General features: G+C 40.6%; 1 protein-coding gene across 1 annotated transcript in view; it reads left to right on the plus strand.

The window, feature by feature from the left end:
- ptchd4 (patched domain containing 4) overlaps positions 1-20,553 on the plus strand; it is a 46,159-nt gene extending 25,606 nt beyond the window's left edge. The window contains exon 3 of the mRNA XM_056363539.1: positions 3,773-20,553. Coding sequence (XP_056219514.1) covers positions 3,773-5,454 — 1,682 coding nt within the window. The 3' untranslated portion in view covers positions 5,455-20,553. The remainder of the gene's footprint in view (positions 1-3,772) is intronic.
- The last annotated feature ends 762 nt before the right edge of the window (positions 20,554-21,315 follow it).

A 21,315-nucleotide genomic window follows, 5' to 3' on the forward strand; every position in this document is an offset into this window, starting at 1 on the left:
AGATGCTCGATATACAAAGCCTCTTGCCTCCTCATCTTTCCAGTCTGAGCTACAGCTTCTCATCTTTCTTCCTCTCTTTATCCATCCCTGCCTCCTGACACACTGCTGCAGTGGCTCGCGGACAGCACAGGCCATCCCCCATTAAACAGACGGGGAACAGGTGATTCAGTAAAAGGTTGCAGAGGGTGTATAGAGGCTCTCAGTTGTGCTTTGCAGCTGCTGTCTTGGTGCAAAGGTTCATCGTGTTGGAGGTAAAAAAAATTACAAAAGGTTATCACCAGCGATACCAGTATTTATACTGAAAGAAACAACGAGGGCCAGAGCCAGCGTCTGAGAAATACAGAGGTCATGAGACTAAGTGCCTGCTGAGACTCGAATAAATTACATAGTAATAGTCAAGTCAATAACAATCGTCAAGCCTGGCAGAGATAAAAGCATGCACGACCTTCTCAGGGTCTGCAAATGAGAGGATCACAGTGTGATCTGAGTAATATGCTTTACACAAGATTGCAGTACGTTAGTGACCTGAGCATCATATTACAGGTCAGAGTAAAATAAAAAAATAACACCAAGATTACAGCCTTCCCATTCAGATAGAGCACCCAGACTAGACATTAGATATATTAACAGTGCAAGTACTGGGACCGAGGGAAGGAGTAATTATAGGGATCTGTGATTTCGAGTCGTTCAAATGGTCATTCAGCACTTAATATCAGCAATGTAAGAGATAATAGAGGGCTGCGGGAATGACGTATTTTTGTTTCAGCAAAAAGCCAATGGGATTTTTATACAAAATAAATGTTAAAGCTAGCTTAATTAGCCCTGTAGAAGACATGGAATTTAAGTAGAAGAATAGCTCTTATGTTGCATGGCAGCTAGTTAGCTTTAGCAATACAGTATAGTATTATACAGCATAAACACTGTTAGTTCTTTGTAACATAAGACTGTTCAGAAGTTTAGCAGCAATAGAAATACTTAAGTCACTTAAAGAGTAGTTTCTGTGATTCCAACATAGCCAGTTGATTAAAATAGCAGCGTCCACTGTCTTGTAGTCACAAGAAGAACTGATATTTTTTTGTTGTAAAAACGTAACTTCAAAATAAAAACAGCGAAGAAATTATTGAGGACTTAATGTAATTGTCCCCAATAGCAGCAGGAAGCAGCTAAACCATGCAGCATGAAAAGCACATCTGATCTTTATTTTTTTTCCCAGGCTGACATTACTGGTAACAGCCTGCTATTATCTCAACACAATCCCCAGCCATTGCACTCAGCTGTTCAAAGATACTGAGGACCAGGTCCTTCACTGCAGCTGCCAGAAAGTGTGTTACGCTGCCTGCAGTCTCATATAGAGGCAAATTCATTTTGCTGTTCTGCTGCTGTCTGTGTGTGTGTGTTCATTCCAGTGTGTGTTTGTGTTGATGGCGAGAGTCTGGTCATCCCTGCAGACTCATAGTTGTAGCTATAAGGTGTGTGTGTGTGTGTGTGTGTGTGTGTGTGTGTGTGTGTGTGTGTGTGTGTGTGTGTGTGTTTGTGTGCTTGATTGTTTAGGGGTGTTCATGGTGACATTTAGTTTGGTTTCGTTTTCATCACTGCAATAATTGTGGCAAATGGGAACCTCTCTCTCTCTCTCTCTCTCTCTCTCTCTCTCTCTCTCTCTCTCTCTCTCTCTCTCTTCTCTCTCTCTCTCTCTCTCTCTCTCTCTCTCTCTCTCTCTCTCTCTCTCTCTCTCTCTCTCTCTCTCTCTCTCTCTCTCTCTCTCTCTTGCTGTTATTCCCACGCCCCATCTGGCCTCAGTAAAAATGTGGAAGTTCAGTTTTGCGTCTTTCAGCATTCAGACGTCGACAGAACTGTCGGTTTTCTCCAAAGATGATTAGCATTGAGCTTCAGTCATGCTTCCAGCCATGTGCTCCTCTCCCTCCTGCCTTTTCACTTTCTCACTGATTAAAGCTCAGGCTCTGTCCACACTGTGCAGGCTTTGCTGGTTTTCCATCATTTGTCGATTACATTAAATTCGTAAATCCATCACTAACTTTGTGTGTTAAGTCTCTAGAGTGAGCATAAAACTTTATTTTGGCACCTGATTTTGATTTAGTTTTACACCAGCCAGCAGAGAAGACTTTGTGACTGAAGCTCCTGCCCCAACAATGAACCCTCTTTCAAAGTCACTTTGATCTTTTCCTCTTGCCATGTTGATCATGCAAAGTCAGAATCAACTGGCTCTGCTCAGCAGTTTTATACATACCACAGAGCGTGGCTGGATGTTTTCTTTTTAACTTCGGGAGTTTACAATTTAACCTTAAACCAATTAAGATTACCAATTATTCAGATTATTCATTGAACTTGGACTGGAATTTCTGAAATTAAAATCAAAAAATAGCAAGAGGGCGGTGTTCCAGAACTTTTGACTTGTAGTGTACACACATACATACATGCTATAGATAGATATATTTGTGGTTTTAAGAACCAAAAACCATCTCAATGTGGTTTTACATCTCCTCTCTCAGGCTTCTCTCTGGAACTATAGTAACAACAGGTCGGTGAGCCAATCAGAAGAGAGGAGGCTCTGAGCCTCTCTTCTGATTGGCTGACTGTTTTTTGAGTGATCTAATAGAAATATAGCAGATTTCATGTAAAACACCCAGAGAAACCAAATCCTGCAGTGATGTTAGCACTGATACTAACCAGGGACACTTTACCAGATGGGCTCATTGTTTTTATCTATCTCCACCTGCCAGCAATCAATCACTGTAATGAATCCCCGAGCTTTTCCAATCATGTCTAAAAAATGACACACTACTTAACATCCTATTTGGTAACTAGTGAAGGGAAACACATCCAGATGCCCCTGGTGTAACATCGGAAAAACAAGGGGTGTGAATTTCCTCTGTCTCCACACCCTCTAAACCAACTGACACTAACTAATTGACTTGCAGCACAGCTTAATAAAACTAAAAGCAGGAAGAACCATCTAGCCGACTCATTACATAGACCTAATCCTTTATAGTGAATTAACTTTTTTCCTCTGTCAAACAAGGGGAAATTTATAATGCTGCCAAGGGTAGCAATCCCCCTTATTCCCCCTGTCCACCTGCGAGGTCTGAAAGGAATATTTTAAAGCTGATGTAAGCAGAGAACATACGGATGGGCCAAATCCACGGTTCACTCTTACTGAAATATTTAGTACGTAACCCCCCCCCCCCCCCCCCCCAAACACACACACACACACACACACACACTCACACTCAGAAATGCAGCTCTGGCATTTTACAGATAAGCGAACAGTGTGCTTGGGTGGGTGGGTGTTCCTGTGCGGGGCCAAGGATGTTCAATGTATGTTAATCTGCCTTGTAATACTAAAGTTGTTTTGATGTCTTTTAACAAAGCTCTTTTGTACTGATGATTCAACCAGGAGAGTTTCATGCCCTTCAAGCCTTTGAAATAGTTTCTCCCCTTTCATCGTCTATGCAGGAAATGAACAGGACTTCCAGAAGCCAGGGTGCCTGAAACAATTCTTTAAAATCATAAGAAAATTATTCTTCCTGCTTTACAACAAAACATACATGTAAAGTCACAGATAATCAAAGCATTGGCAGTTTGGTTGCACGTCCTATTCATCATGCAATGGTACAACAAAATATCTGAAATCCTGCAGAGACATGGACCATTTGTCTTCCCAGGAATGATCATATGATGCAAACAGAACAGCTTTCCAGACTGTCATTTTGGATGTGCACAGTGTTAACACAGCTCTCTCTCTCTTTTCTTCCAGGCCATGGAACCAAAGGAGTGTTCGAGCTGCTAGCTGGCTGGAGGAGAACGAGGGAAAACCTCCCCTTCAAGGAGCGCGTGGCGGACGCTTTTGCCGACGTGATGGTGTGCTACACCATGACCAGCTCGCTCTACATCATCACCTTCGGCATGGGTGCCAGCCCTTTCACCAACATCGAGTCGGTGAAAATTTTCTGCCAGAGCATGTGCGTCGCCATACTGGTCAACTACTTCTACGTTTTCTCTTTCTACGGCTCCTGCCTGGTGTTTGCCGGACAGCTGGAGCAGAACCGCTACCACAGCGTTTTCTGTTGTAAAATCCCCTCGGTGGAGTATCTGGACCGGCAGCCCACTTGGTTTAAAACCATGATGAGTGACGGCCATGACCTGTCCACGCACCACGACAGTGTCCCCTACCAGAATCACTTCATCCAGCACTTCCTGCGAGAGCACTACACAGAGTGGATTACCAACACTTATGTCAAACCCTTTGTCGTCATTCTCTATCTCATCTACGCCTCCTTCTCATTCATGGGATGTTTACAAATCAGTGATGGGTCGAATATCGTCAACCTGCTGGCCAGTAACTCTCCGAGCGTTTCGTATGCTCTGACCCAGCAGAAATACTTCAGTAACTACAGTCCTGTGATCGGGTTTTACATTTACGAGCCCATCGAGTACTGGAACTCCACGGTGCAGGAGCACCTGAAGACCCTGAGTCATGGCTTTAACAAGATCTCCTGGATGGACAACTTTTTCCACTACCTGCGGGTGGTCAACGTCAGTGCGTCAACAAAGAGCGACTTCATCTCCATCCTGAAAGGCTCCTTCCTGCGCAGCCCGGAGTACCAGCACTTCACCGAGGACATCATATTCTCCAAGAACCGTGAGACTGACGAGTACGATATCATTGCCTCGCGGATGTACTTGGTGGCGCGGACGACAGAGAAGAAGCGCGAGGAGGTGGTGGAGCTTCTAGAGAAGCTTCGTCCGTTGATGCTAATCAACAGCATCAAGTTCATTGCCTTCAATCCCACATTCGTGTTCATGGACCGCTACAGCTCCTCCGTCATCTCGCCCATCCTGACCTCAGGCTTCAGTGTGCTCACTATCCTTATCCTCACTTTCTTCCTGGTCATCAACCCCTTGGGGAACTTCTGGCTCATCCTCACGGTCACATCCGTGGAGCTGGGTGTCTTGGGTTTGATGACCCTCTGGAACGTTGGCATGGACAGCATCTCAATCCTGTGCCTTATTTATACCCTCAACTTCGCCATGGATCACTGTGCACCACACCTGTACACTTTTGTGCTGGCCACCGAGCACACTAGGACGCAGTGCATCAAGTTGGCACTGGAGGAGCACGGGGCCGCCATCCTGCAGAACACATCCTGCTTTGTGATCGGGATCATGCCCCTGGTGTTTGTGCCTTCCAATCTGACCTACACACTGTTCAAGTGCTCCCTCCTCACTGCGGGCTGCACTGTGCTGCACTGCTTCGTCATCCTGCCGGTCTTCCTGACCTTCTTCCCGCCCTCCAAAAAGAGACACAAGAAAAAGAAACGGGCCAAGCGGAAAGAGCGGGAGAGGGAGAGGGAACGGGAGAGGGAGAGGGAAAGAGAAAGGGAGGAGATAGAGTGCATTGAAGTCAGGGAGAATCCTGATCATGTGACAAACGTCTGAGTAGTCTGTAATTTTAGCAGTGCACATCAGTGGGTATCCGTCAAAGTTATTGGTGGATGAGAGGTGTTCTCCAATTGTTAGGCGCCTCTAGAGGTGCAGGGGAGTCCGATATGTCCCCTGAGGAGTGGGCACTCGTCACTCCCAACGAATAGCAGCTAAGCTGGCCAGAGTAGAGCGCAGCCCCACTGGTCAGTCATTCAGTCCTTCAGTCTGGACAGTGTATCTCATTTGCACAAACTGCAACATGCTCATGGTTCTAAAGCTCTTTCCCAACTATTTGGAATTTAAAAAAACAAGTTAATTGCCAGAACCTATGCTTGCTAAATCTGTAAGTAAATTCTAAACACACAGTATGTTAGTCCATTTCAATATTAGCAATTCTATGTTCATCTCCTGCAGCCCCTTACCTCAAACACAGCGAGTGAGGAGCATAGCAGTCTGTTGGTGAAAGTGCTTAGGGTGATGATACAAAGGTGTGCAGATTATACCTGTGCACAAGACGACTGTGCACGCACCTTACTCCTCACACCTTGATAACAAAACCAAATTCTGTGGAAAGAGAGAAACTGTGGACCGAAAGCACACTGCATGCTTTTCTCTAACATGACAAACAGCTGAACAGCTGAACTGGGCAGATGGCATACACTGTGTCCATTATGAAGAATTATCTTGCACATTGCATTATGTGAATAGAACTGTCGAGGTTTATATAAGCAGGAAGGAGGCAAATATTTCAGAAGTCATATGAGGTCTTAGGCAATGGCAACAGAAACTGCAGTGGGCTGCAGCCTATGAAGAGGAAATGATAAGTGACTATTGTGCAGCAGTATTCTGAAAGGCAGTAATCTTAGAGTATGACTTACGCAAATCCTGAACTGCTTTTGCAGACCAGTAAAAACCAAAAGTGAAGAGGAGTTTCCAAGGCGGGAAATATCAAACTTTCTAGAAGATTGATAACAATGGGGAAATTTCTGTGAGTGCAAATATCTTTGTGATCCACTCACCGGCGTGGCACCGGTAATTGGAAGTTCTGAATGTGATTCAATAGTCGGTGGTGCCATCAACTTTTCTTTGACAGATTTCTATAAAAAAAAAACAACAAACAAACAAATAAACAAAAAAAAATCTCAGTTAAGTTTAAACTTTCACACAAAAAAACAACCATGACTCATGAATTGTTCCAGCTGATTTGAATGATTGCTATTCAGTGTTGTTCAGGTTTGTGAAGCAGATTATGAAGCAGGCTTTAGATTAAGCAGCAAGGTACTTTCTGGAAAGTGCACTGTCTCTGAATAGAGCTGAAGTGAAACTACAACTTACGGGTTTTGTTCCAAATGTAAGAAAGTTCCATTGAAAATCACATTAATAAAGCGAATGACTAAAAACCCAGCCCTGCAACATAACCCTGCTGAAGAGCATGTTGTTCACTCCGTTTGTCTAGACAGGAATGGTACACTTGTTTTATTAATATTTTTTTTTTTTTTTATGTTTATGTCTTTATCAGCTGAACTAGTCATTATTTTTATGTTGACATTGCATCGAATGACTAAGTGTAAAATGAAAGGGGTCGATCATAGGAACAGGGTCATCACCCGACTCTGCTTCAGTTCCCCTCAACCTTTTAGCATCAGCTTAACTGTTTCGGTTCACTCTCACCACTCTCATCAACCGTGTTTCCAGCAGCCGGCAGCTTTTGCCGGTGACACAGCTTCATCAAAGCTTCCCTACGCTACCTGCCCTGCAGCAAACAGCAGGCAAACAAACTTAGTAACTACCAGATGAACATAGTGGAGCACTTAGCAGCGAAAGAGCCTGACATTTTTTCCGAAGGAGTTGGTGGAGACCAAAACAGGGCTAGAGTGGAGATTCAATACGACTCCAAGTGAGTGCTAATGCTACTCCGTTGTCTGCTGGATGTGTACATAGGGAGTTGTTTGCTAACTAATTTGCCACATATATTTAAAAAAGGTGATGAATTGTCGACGCTTTGTTTTGTTCCTGCTGCTCGCATGTGGCCAAAAAGCAAAACCAACTAATGCTGCTTTAATGAAAACCCATTCCCTGAGACTAAGGCCATCTTGGGTTAATGTCAACAGCTTGATAGACTGGATATCATGGACAGGCTACTAGCTAAGGAATTAACAGTCATGATGTAAAACACCTGCAAGGCTATGCTCGGAAAGTTTCATAGATTTTTTGTTTTAATGCTAATAAATTAATCCTTTAACTTTGTTATAATCATGAAGGTTCTGCATAATAGCATATACACTCACTGAGCACTTTATTAGGAACATCATACTAATACTGGGGAGGGCCTCAGCCTCAGTTCTTTGTGGCACTGACGCCAGAAGATGTTGGAAACTTTCCTCTGAGATCGTACTCCATGCTGACCAGATCGCATCACATCATTTCTGCAAATTCATCAGCTGGTGAGTCAGTGTCCACTGCAGCCTCAAAGTTCTGCTCTTGGCTGACAGGGGTGAAATCTGATGTGGGTCGTCTGATGTTGTAGTCCATCCACCTCAGTGCTCTACTTTCTGAGAAGCTTTTCTGCTCACCACAGTTGTAAAGGGTGGTTATCTGAGCTACCATAGTTCTGTCAGCTCCACCAAGTTCGGCCATTCTCCTCTGACCTCTTTCATCAACTAGACATTTTTGTTCACAGAGCTGATGCTCGTTGGACGTTTTTGTTTTTTTTCTTCATTCTGAGCGAAAACTCTAGAGACTGTTTGAGTGAAAATCCCAGGAGATCAGCAGAAATGCTCAAACCAGCCTGTCAGTTGTGACATCATTCTGACGTTCGATGTGAAGATTAACTGAAGCTCCTGACCTGTTTTTATGCAGTGCACTGCTGCCACATGATTGGCTGATTGGATGGCTTAATGAATAATCAGGTGCACAGGTGTTCCTAATAAAGTGCTCATTGAATGTATGAACACACACACACACACACACACATAGAAATATATATATATAGACCTGAAGCTTATCTTGTCCATGTAATAACCAAGTCTATTTTAATGAATTACTTAAAATAACATTCTATCACAAAAAAAAAAAAACTCTCCATAAAATCCCTTCTTCAATTTTCAGTCCAAAATGGCTGCCGTTTCCCCATTGGGAAAACACTTATCTACGTCTGCCAAGCCCGATAAGAATCTCTGTTGCAGTCCGAAAACAAACACACTCAAGGTCATCAGGCCCAACAGATACCGATCTCACACTGACCTCTGGCAGGCAGATCTTATCCAGTGGCAAGTGAGCAGATGCGGCTGATTGCTGACCAGTCAATACCTTGGTAGGAGACTGACTGGGTCTTACAGGGCTGACATTGAGGGGGACACTGCTGTTTTTATTTCTCTGCGCTGCCAGCAAGAAAGTGGATGACTCTCACACAGGTCAGCTAATCAGGCAGCTGGAGGGAGGTTAGAGTATTCCTACTGGACCAGATGTCCAACAGTACGTGTTGATGTTTGACAAAGGAGTGCATACAAATCGCTAGTTATCAAAAAGGCTATTAAACCTACTCCTTAAGTAGATTAATATCAGTGAGAAACAAAAGGTGAAAGCATCATCTTGTGCTCGTCATACTTTACCGTGAACACGTCTCCCGCTTTTGTGGAATTAGAAAATGTTGACTCGTCAAGAACCTTATATCTTTCATCAACCAGACGTAGAGATGAGGAGTTTATGGCGAGCTACTCTCTGCAGCAGCTGCAGTGAACGTCACATTATGTAAAAGCCATGTTGTGTATGTATAGCAAGAAGGCATGAAAATGTTTGAAAAATGGGAAAGAAATGAAAAATCTTAAATAATTTACTTCACAAAATGGACTGTGTTTGCATGGCACTGTATTGTATGTATGCATGTATTTAATTTTTCTGTATGAAGTCTGCGTATTTTTTATTTTCTATTTTTTTGCTACGCTGTAGTGCTTTCTGTTTGTTGTTTCGATGGATATTCTGTAACACCATGTGCTGCAAAAGAACAAAATGAGTCATATCTGTTCCAAAACTAAAGCCAGAGGATATTTCGTGTGTAAAATACCTGTAAATTACTCTTTTCTATATTTTCTAAGAAAAAAATATATGATAGAAAGATTTTTAATGACAGAATTTTCTTAAAAAAAAGAACAAAAAGGGAAAAAAGTTGAACACAGTAGGCCAGTAACAAACAGTGGAATGTTACCAGTATACTAGATCTTATTCCTTGCACACTACAGTGTCAATGTTTGTTGATGATTCACGTTTCTATGTGGGAAACTGTTGCCACCATTTTATTGTTTGTTTGTGTGTCTTGACTCCTTTATAACATCTACTTAGCACTCACATTTATTCAGCAGTCCTTTTCTAAACAACAACAACAACAACAACAACAACAAAATTCTATCATGCTTTGTAATGATCATTTTTAACAAACAAAAAGGTTAGAAATTTACAAAATATACATGGAATCTCCGATTTATGTCATGAACATCTGCTATGAGCTTCGCAGCTAAGATATCAATATTTAGCATTATTGTTAACTCCTCCGAAACATCACTTCTAGATAGAAAGCTATTGCGACTGGCTTTTTGTTTTTACAATTAGCATAATTCCCAATGCCAAATGCTGTCTTGATTAGGCTACTATGTATTAGCACCATCATATGGCTTCATTAGAAACTAATAGAAATTCCTCTACAGCAACACACTGAGGACTCACCAATAGGTTATTGAAACAGCATGTGATCTGTGATATTTAAAACACACTTTATCAAACACACTTCATATTGTTTTTGGCAAACCTTTCATGGAAACCCTGCTTAAAGGATTGAGCCTGCAATTATTTAATATTTTCCTAATGTCAACAAATCCCTTGAAAAGATCAAAACCAACAGTTTCTCAAGACTTTCTGACTTCCCTACCACGTCAAGCCTTGTGGTTCCCATCATCAAAAACTTCATCATTATAAAGACTAATTAATTCCCGGAAACAGCAGGGCACTGTAGTATTTATCAAATGTTACTAAAACCGTGAACTCATATGTTGCATGAATCTGATCAAATCACCAGTACTACAGTGCTAACAGTAGGTCTGGCTGGTAGCCAGAGTTCAAGGGGCAAAAAGTGTTTGAAAGTTTGGTTCAGTTGAGCCCTCTGGCCCCTCCCCAACCGTGATGTAATAGGAAACACTACGAGTTGTATTACAAATATAAAAAGGAGATCAATGAGTCACTGTAGACTGTTAGCTTTAGCTAGCTTTAATAATATTTAGCTCTCTGCAGCGGCATTAAACGCATGGGCTCACTAATAACTGTACAATACTTTTGTATTGTTTAACAAAGAATTTAAGGCTGACAAACAGCAACATTAACTGTGACAAACACAAGGCTATGACTACACTCCCCTACAAACACAAACACACACACACACAAACACACAGACCATAGAGCCTCTTGTAGCAGAACTGCTAGCACAGCTACAACATAAAGCTCTGCCAGACTTAATTTTTTTTGACAACAGTGGAGCTTTATGGCACAGAGGAATATGATAGATCAGGCTTTGGCCACAAAACAAGCAATATTTGTACTAGTAGGATCAATGGATTAATGGTTTTGGTCTCTCATGGGATTTGTAGACGACAGCATTGCCAGTCTCATTCTTCAAAAAATAAACCTGGTGTACTTTATCATTAAATCTGAAGAGGTGCCAGATACAGCAGCTGACATGCATTTCCTCTGCGTGTCTTTGCTCAGAACATTATACATGTGTTGTAAATTTTGGTTGTTTGAGTCACATTTACACACCTGCTTTATCTTCATATGAAAACTAACTTTCATCTATAAATGCAAAAAGATAACGGTGACCATTTTTACAGTCAGTCAAACCTCTTTAAGTGTTGCACATTTTCTAATGTTACAAATAAGTCATTAGGTCCTGCTGTATTATTGCCCTTTTTGTCTTCTATGGTGATACTGTGATATTACAGCTGATGTATCCTTATGACAGATGGGCTTCAAATGGGGTGTTAGGTGAGGTTACCTCAGAATCTTTTTTTTTTTTTTCACTTAGACTAATGAGTACAATGCATGATAATCAAAAACGCAAAAGCAGAATTAAAATAGAAATATATACGACTAAACATTTGCTGGTATTTCAAAAGTCAGTGTTTTGGCAGGTAGATTAGATGAGTGTACTGTATGTCTCATGGAGTCCTTCTGACCATGCACCAGCACATTTTCAGTTTCTACAACCAGGGACAGCACAATATTTCCACAATACAGGGCAATAAAATTATGCAATCGCCACTTCGCTTGTTGAATAATCTACTTGGTAAATCGGTTTCAGCCACGGCCTCAGAGGACAAATTACTGTTTTATTGTAACTCATCTATCTCATGTGTCAAGCCACAAAAAATAGGCCCGTGCTCCCCTCATTCATCAAACCTGTTATTTAGTGGCATCTAGTTCAGCATTTCCGATGATGTTTCAACATTGTGCAGAAGGTAACAAGCTCAGATGGAAGTGAGGTTATTTTAGTAACATTAGTCCCATAGAGTTCGGTTCCTGTTGGTGAAACAGGCATATTCTATAATGTTTATCTTCTATCTATCTATCTATCTATCTATCTATGATGCAATGATTTGTTTTCTTCATAATTCATTCTAATTACTAACCTGGCAATACTCATAGGTTTTGCATTCCTGTCAAAAAGCTACTGTTGTGCTACTGTTTCCCTATCCTTGCCCACACAACACTGTCTGACTGATGGTCTTGTATAGCTTTCCTGGTGTGACTTTTTTTTGACCCAAACATCTGGAACAAGGAGCATACGGTGGAAATGTAAAATGTGCCCATGTAACTGTAGTAAGAGTACACTTTGTTGTTTGTTCTTATTATAAGTGTGCATTTGGGGGATTCTGGTCTGTTTGATTTAGCCAAAGTCTGAGCCTTATACTGTGTCTTAAAAGGGTATACCACCTGATTTAAGAAGGTACATATGCAATGTGTTTTTTGTGTTTTTTGGACAGTCCTGTCATTAGCATGGTCAGCTCTCCCTCAAACCACACACTGCAAATAATAGTTGCAAATGGCAAAGGAACACACTTTTAGGGTTACATATGGTTATCCCCATACACATCCCCTGAAAAACGAATATGTAATGTATCTGCAGAATTCCTGGTAATACTTTGACTGTAAGATAGACCGCACAAAGCTTTCTACTTCTGGACTACCAAGAACTAATTTGCTACTAATTCTGGGTTAATTCTTAATTAAAAATGAAATCTTTTCAAACTGAACACATGGCAGAATGAGTTATGGCTTCAATCTGCCAAGCTTCAGTCACTCCAGCTTAAAGCTTGTAACATTTAGGCTACAGAGATGTTTTCCTATTTATAGCTGGTACTTCGGGTGCAGCAATAACAGTTAAAAATTTCAAGTGGCCACAGCTGTCTCTTTAAATTGTTAAATCTTTCTTTAGCAAACCACAAATTCTTCTTTTTGTCAGTTAGCAGGTATTACTAGTCTCACATCTGCTATATTGTAACACAAGTTGTGTAACATTATCAAGGATGAGGTTGTTGTCCATGCCAGAGCAAGAAAGGTTGTAGCAGCTAAACTGTTCTGTAAAGATAAAGATTTAGTCATTGTCCTCCGGATGCTCTACAATCATATTTTAAAAGTAACCATGTATAAAACATCAGTGGAGTGTTTCCATTGGTTTTATGAGTCTGGTTATTCATTCTGGGAGTCAAAATGTTCTTCGAATTTTGTACAAATTTGGTGCGTTTCTTAACGAGTCTGTAACATTTCTGAACGGAAGAAAATGTTGTTGCTAAACTGTAACTTGATTGAACAGTGGCAACAATGTCAACAAGGGACAAACGTGAGATAATGCTGAATGGTAAAATATTATTTAACAGTAGCATAAATTGAGAACTGTCATCAGTCAGTCAGCTCAATGACTGACTGCATCAATGCATCATCTTTATTAATGTTAGCTAACATTAGCTAACACTAGCCGACATTAGCTACGAGTCATAGCACAGCAAGAAAGGTTGTATTGGCAAAAACCCTGAGTTGAATCAGATGTAGAGAAATCAGATAAAAACACAATTCCCTTCTAGTTAATCTGCGGTACATTTTAAAATGTCATTCATTCAGTCGCTGTCTGGTTTTACTGAGCTGCTCCAAACGTTCTGGTTTTGAGGTAGACATGATCATGAAACCTGACCGGACTGTTTGACGAGGATAAGTTTCTCAAACTGGGTGGTATTCCTCTTTTAAGAATTGTAAGCACCTGGTAGCTTCACACGTCCATGCTCTTCATGTAACCAGTAGCATTGCCTTACGTATGTTTTCCAGTATTTGCGGTACTTTTCTTACATTATGACCGAGATATCAGAGTAACGTTACGTCTTCAGAACCAGGTGCAGGAAAGATCACTGTGAAGAAACGATGTTGATTCTTTGCATGTTGTGTGAATAGGTGAGTTTGAAGGTAACTTGTCGCTGATACTGTGGAATTAAGGCTTTACAGTGCTGTTTATTCTCAATGCCTTTCTCATACCTATTCATCTTACAACAGTCACTTGCAGTCACATGACATTGTACCTGTGTTGTTGTTATGAAACTGAGAGAAGAGCATGCATGTTTGTGCCCAGAAAATTATGATTCACATTTGTGCGATTTTGCAGAAATTGTAATCCCCTTCTCCCCACCTCGAGTCAGCGTTAACATTCCCCATCTTGTGTAAATGCTTGTGTCGCACAGCTGTTAGACCAGTGTACAGCTCTGCATGGCTTTGTATTGTACACAGACACGTTCACACATGTGGCCAAGGTATACTCTTCTAAAGAGGAACAGGAAATCACCGGCTCAGTCTTTGTTTTGATCGTTTTTTTTCTGGTCGACTTCTCGGTAGTTGGCAGAGCTTGAACTCTGTTTTGCTAATCTATGCCTCTTACCAAGCAAGCTGGAAGATTTAACCTCATTTGACTGCAGTGACAGAGAGAGAACTACAAGGGGAGAAAAAAAAAGAGAGAGCTAGGCGAGGATGAGAGAAATGTTAGAGGGAGGAAGAGATAAAGAAAAAGGATGCCAGCAAAACAGGAGGTAAGCCCTCATTTGAATTTGAGAAGATTTCAGCAGCAGGGATGATGGGAAGTTTTTTTCCGGTGAGGGGACTTGTCGTGTGAATGGAGGGTGACTGCGGCACTGAGGGAAATGTTCATATTAAGTCCTTTGCTAATGTGATGAGTCTTTACCGGCTTAGTTTACTTACCGCACAGAGGAAGTTGGTCGGTTGTGACAAAATGTAGATTTGCTTGTTTCAGAGGAAAGGACTCCATCTTGAAAACGGCACATTTTTACCGCTGTTGTCAAGACGATGTCACTCTTATTTTCCCCAGAAGAAAGGCGAGTTATCTGAGATTTATCTAAGATTTTATGACTTTTTACAGGGGTACTCCAGCATGTTCAAATTGCATTGTCATAACTTGGAGAACTTTCAAATAATGGTAATTAATGCAGCAAAAAGCAAAATATCTGGATTTTTAGTTCCTACTATGCAGGGACAGATTAACCCACTATGGGGCCCTAGGGCTCATCAGCCTAATATCAACTGACATTTTAAAGACCTACATGAACACAATATTTCAGCCAATGTTTGAACAGCTTTGGTTATTTCACATGAGAGATTTCTGTTCCTGTGTTTTTGTTCTGTCTTCTCTCACTGGTTTGAAGTGGGCGGGGCTCAGCTGGACACAGATGATGTCACATATTTCCTTGCTCCAATTGGAGATCAGCAACATTTGAATCAAAATGTGATCACAGCTGAGGAGTAGTTTGCTCACAGTATGTTGTCAGCACTCAAATGTGTTCAAACCTCACCCACACGGTTCTGATGAAACTGAATAAAATCTATATAAACTAAAAATGTTTTCTACCCAACTTTAACTTTTATTGTTGCTTATTGCGATATCATGGATATTAAAGGTACAGACGCCCAGTCACAGCCTCATGTGGGTAAAAATAGAGCAGCCACCGTGGGGCTTCTATCATTGCAGTTTTTAATTGTGCTTCACTGGTGCATACTGGCAAACAAATTTTGTAATTAATCAAATTATAAAGTAGCTGCCTCACAGACAACCTGGGGCTTTTAGGGTCTAGGTCGCTGGGGCAGTTGCCCACTTTCCCCTGTTTCTTTGCCAATATTGGTCAAGCTCCAAAAACGCTGGATCTTACACTTTCCATAACGCCACTCGATGGCATCTTCCATTAAACTGTTTCTGCCTCAATCAACACCTTTAATACAATTTACACTCCAGGTTATTAAACAGGTTTCCTGCTAAAATTTGTAGTTTGACGTGTAAATTGCTGGAGTGCCCCTTTACACCTTGGTAAACGAGAATTCAGCTTTTAATTTCTTCTCAATTTGATGGTATGTATCAAACTAATATGTCTTATATGAAGCCGTAGAGAAAGTAGAAAGACGGCAGTGTGTGTTTGGGCTTTATACTGCATGGCAGTGGAAGTTTTACTGTACACAGCGACATCATAGGGGCTTTTTACAATCCCCTAACGTTTTACTTCCTGAACTGACGGAGACTGGCAGCGGGAGCGGCTGCTGTCGTGTTGTGCTCCGTTGCAGTATTATTGCGCCAAGCTGCCTTGGCCAGAGATATTTTTGGCTCCCACCTTGTCTTAATCCTGTCGTGATTCTCCGATGGATTATTCATGCTTCCTCTCTTCCTCTCCTCCTTCCCCCTCTCACCCCGCCTCCTCACTTTCTCACCCTCTTCTTTTTTTTTTTTCCTTTCCTCATTTTACACTACCCCATCCTCCCCTCCTGAGCACCTTCCCTTTCCACCAGTCTTCCTCTTAATAGAGCCATATCATTATCATGCCTGCGTGGTCCCAGCCTGAAAGTGTGCGCTCCCATGCTGGGGATCATTTCTATAATTTATTCATTCATTAGGTTATGTAATGTATCTGCAGTTCTCTCCATACCCTCCAAATATATAAATAAATAAATATTAAATCAATAATCCTGTTAACACCACAACCGACCTTTTAATGTATCCCTCTTCTCTCCCCTTCATTTAGATTGCTTCTGCTCATAACCTGTTGAAGCAGTGTGAATTCCCCGCCGAGGGCTGCTGTGATAATTACTTGACAATTGTCTCCTTTGCTCTTTTTCTCTCCCTCTCTACCTAAAGAAAAACCACAATGACTTCTGATGATGAATATAGTTGAAAAGTATATGAACATATATATTTCACTAGAGACTGAAAGTCCATTAGCCTGAGTATGAGAGAACTGCGAGGGAGAGTGAAGTCTTTATTATTTTATTTATGGTTTGTGACTATCACTGTGCGAAGTTGCTCACGAGTAGTGCAGCAATCACAGGAAGTTGCTGGTCGTGTGCTGAGCGGAAGTGACGCTCAGGCTCAGTTGGTTATCTAGGTAACTGTAGTTCTAATTCTATATTTTATGCTGTGTCTCAAATCAGATACTTCAGTCAGTACACTCACATGTAGTACACTGTGTACGCAGTGTACTCAACTGGCGTAGTGTGCGAATCTCAACAGGGTAGTGTTGTCTCGACTGAAACACTTCTGTTGTGCTCTCACCGGAAATGACGATTGCAACATGCGACCTCGATAGTCAGCCGCCGCTTTGCTCGCTTGATTTGAAAATGAACGCTTTATTTTCCCGCTCTGTTATGCAACATGGAAATTGAGCCGCCGCCTTTCAAAAGTTTGAAATTACATTCATGGTTCCTGCCCTTCCACTACGTAGTCGAGGTGGCGACCGTTGAGATTGAGAAGTGTCCGTCACGAGTTCAACATCCGGATACTTGTAGTGCACTGCATGGTGCCGTACCTGACAATGTGCACGCACCTATGCACGCAAAATAGAAAGTGTGAGTTCGGAAGTATGTGAACTGAGACGCAGCATTAGTTTGTCTTAAAGACTATGAACAGATCTTACAACTTGCTGACCTTAGTGTGCATCCAGTCCACTTTCAGTTTCAGAGTACGTCCACACTAAGCCAGCGGGATTTGAAAATACACCATTTCCTCTTCCATTTTGGCGCTTTGTCCGCACAATATTTCACTCCTTATATACGACAATAGCTGTGACCGAAGTGTATTTTAATGCTTCGAGGCTATTTTCTTCCATTCTACATTTGCAGCTACACTGAGTAGAGTGCCTGAATGCATCCTGTAGAGACGCACAGGGACGACTGACGCTGCTGCAGCTCTGCTAACATGTTACACAGGCTGTGTAGGCAGCATGTAAGCCGCTCACCCAAAGACTGTGGGTTGGTGCATTTGACACCGTGTTGTGTGTTTTAATGTATAAACAGTGTAAACACCAATTACAGGATGTATCCCTACACGGTAGCTAAGATTTTTTGTTGCCTCTATACATTTCGGTGATCACTCATTTTAAATGTCACTATAGCAGATTCTCAGTACAGGTGTTGGGATTAAGTTGTATTCATGATGATTCTGATCCATGTCTCACTGCAGCAAAGCGGGATTTAGTCTTTGTCTGATTCAGAGGCAGCTTTTATAGGAGCTACTAGAAAAATAAAAATATATTGATGGTAAAATTTGTACACGGGGGAAAATATTTAGAGGGTTTGATCCTTTTAACACGTATCTATCATACTACTGAATGAAGCAAGGATTAATAATCTATGTCAGAAAAACCACTCAGAGCTGAGTATACATCAAACACTGTGCAAGTCCCATTGGTGTATTTATGATGTATTTAACTTGAGATATAAAGAGAAATTCATATCAAATCCATAGGCACAGATTTTCTACTATATGACCCCTAAGCAGCTCTACACTTGCTGTTTCGAATGACAACAGAAACAGAAAAATAATGTGAATGAGAACAACATTGAGTGTCAATGCTTATCAGATGCTACCAGATGCCAGATGCCATTTTCACTTTGTTTTGGCAGTTTACTGTGAACAGAAGTTTTGACAAAAATGACCTTAAAATACTATTGTGGATTGTTAAATTGAGTCACTTTTATTTAGACCAATCCTTCAATTAATTAATAATTAATTAATAAATTCAACTAATTTAAAAAGGAGAAAATTTATAGTATAGTGTGGATGAGTGTTGTTTTCACATTTAAATAGTGTTTTAAAAAATGAGCTGGCTTAGTGTTGACCTACTTTCAGACTGATGACTGTAGTTGGCTAGGTGCTACGTTGTGTCAGTAAGTGGTCTGTAGACAGGAAAAGTCAAGAGTTTAAGGATTCAGTGATGAGTCAGTGTGAGTCAGTTAATCAACCTGTTTTCAACAGAAGAATAATCTGCATAGCTCTTGATAATTATTTCACGTCATTTATCAAGCAACAAAATCTCTTTCCAGTTCCAGCTTGTTATTTGTGAAGATTTGCTGGTTTTCTTTGTCTTCTGCGACACTCAATTTAATTTTACCATTAAATTGAACTAATTTAACCTTTTTTTTTTTTTTTTGGACATAGCAAGATATTTGATGACATCACCTTGGGCTTTGATAAACTGTGTTGGGCAGTTTTGACTATTTTCTGATGCTTATAGACCAAATGATTAATCTTGGAAATAACTAGCTGTTTAATCGATCATGAAAATAATAGTTGTAATTTGTCACTACTGACTTTCTAAAATAAAGTAATAGCACAAAAAAAAGAGTTATAATAGAAAAAAGTAGTTCTGATACACATTTAATGTCGTTTTAGGCAGTGTAATAGTATCGTGATATTTATCATTACACAGATTAATATTTAAATTCACCCCAAGTCTTCGATAGATGTTGAGAAATTAAAATTTGGATGAATCATCCACTGCAGCTGCTCATAAACAACATACGTATGCATGAAATAGCTACAACACAAATACTGCAGCATGTACTGGCCCTTTGGTCGTCACTGATGTTCTGAAATAAACACACATTATCCAATAAGGATTAGATGAAAGCAAATACATCCTGTCAGCTTGTGTGTACTTCTGTGATGTGTGTGACTTCTGTTGCAGCTGTACTCTCATGAACTCTACTTTCCTCTCAGATGTCAACATCAGCTAATGTGGAATAACACAAACCTTCACGACAGCAGCAAATGAACAAGCAGTCTTCCATAAATGCAGACATATAGGTGACAAATTATCAGCGGGGAAAAAGACCTCTCGGACATCCTAGCTATAGTCATCAATAATGAACAATAGAAAATAGAAACGGCAAAGGAAAAAAAATGCAGAAGGGTCAGACTGAAATCACCTGGGTAAAATATTATCCTGAATCCTTTTCCTAAAGCTTTTTCACAGTGACTGATTGAACAGCCAACTGCATCATCTGCCAAAATTTTTCCAATTTTTGGCAACAACTGCCGAATCAAAAAAGATCCGGACGTACACGACACGTGGAAGGATTTTGGATAGGATTTGAGCCCAGGCTTGTGTACTGTATACATTACTCTTGTAGCTGAAGGAGCTAAACACCACCAATCAGACCAGCCAGAAGTAGAAACCATAGTGAGTCGATGATATACAGGAATGTCTCAGTTTCAATTTATTAGACGACGTATGCTTTTGAATGCTCTGAATATTTTAAATGTAAACTCTTTTTCTACTGCCTGCTATGTTGAAGCTATAAATAGTATGCATATGATCAATCTTTTATACTTGACAGAAAAAAAACATGATTTTCATTAAAAGAGCTTTTGTCTATGAACCACTTGCAGTGACGTCTGTTGTTTTTGTCTGTTTTAATTTCATTTCTGATTTTAGTAAATTCCCATCAGCCAACTAAAAAGACATGGCTGTGGACAGGTATGGAGAGTTTAGCTTTCTTCTTCTACAGAAGCTTAAAGCACCTGCCTGTTGTAATTGTGAGATCACAACTGTAATTATGTCCCTATTGTGAAATAACACCTGAAGTGTTGTTGCTGCCGTTGACAACATTTTTATGGATTATTATTAACATACTTTGCAAGTGATAAAAATATATCCGAATGTTTTTTATGGCCAAAGATGAGGGATACAGTGTGTAATAAATTTAGAGGCAGTGAAACCCTCTTCCTAAGCTACTGCAACTTTGAAACATATTTAAATAAAGTCCCTTTTGATCTGTTTTCATTCATCAGAACTGTGTTTCCTCCTTTGTAGCTTACTAACTTTTAGTGCTAAAAGTACTCACTATAAACAGATTTGAAAGGACTTGCTAGCCTAGCAACATTCAGGCTACATATGCAACACTTTCTTGCAAAGAGCTTCATCGTTGCATTTACAATACAAGAGGTTATAATATGCCCTCTGAGCAGTGCTTCAGTTGTCCAACTGGAATGGGGCTAGCTGGTTAGCATGCCAACTTCAGTACAAGAGAAGAAATGATAGAATTTGAAGGAAATTAAGAGGGTAGTTTCCCACTGATGGAGACTGCTCTTTGTGAGTAAAGGAATGAAGTTTGATGCTGAACTTTCAATGTTTCTTCTAGACTGGTAAGTAAAGAGCTGTTAATGCTAACCTTACCTATCTAGCAATAGCAAAACTTACAAGTAACTACTTTAATTGATGTAATGCATGGACACACAAAAAAACCCAAAAAACAAACAAAACAAAAAAACTCCCCACACCATCAGCTTCTGTATCAAGCTAACATGTCTCTGAATGAACCCACAGAGTGAGTGACATCTCCTTTAATGAGGTAGAAGTTCAGGAGTTTACAACTCGGGAGGGTTGTGATGGCAGCAGTCTTATCCACTGTCTCCACAATTGCAAGGTAAAAAGTACAATGGCTTTCACATTTCACCCTTGAGAGACTTTACTGTACATTCAGACCGAAAGCAACGAGAATGTTAAAGTGATCAGAAGT

Source organism: Seriola aureovittata, chromosome 19 (assembly GCF_021018895.1).
Source record: "Seriola aureovittata isolate HTS-2021-v1 ecotype China chromosome 19, ASM2101889v1, whole genome shotgun sequence".
In the NCBI taxonomy this organism is placed as follows: Eukaryota; Metazoa; Chordata; class Actinopteri; order Carangiformes; family Carangidae; genus Seriola; species Seriola aureovittata.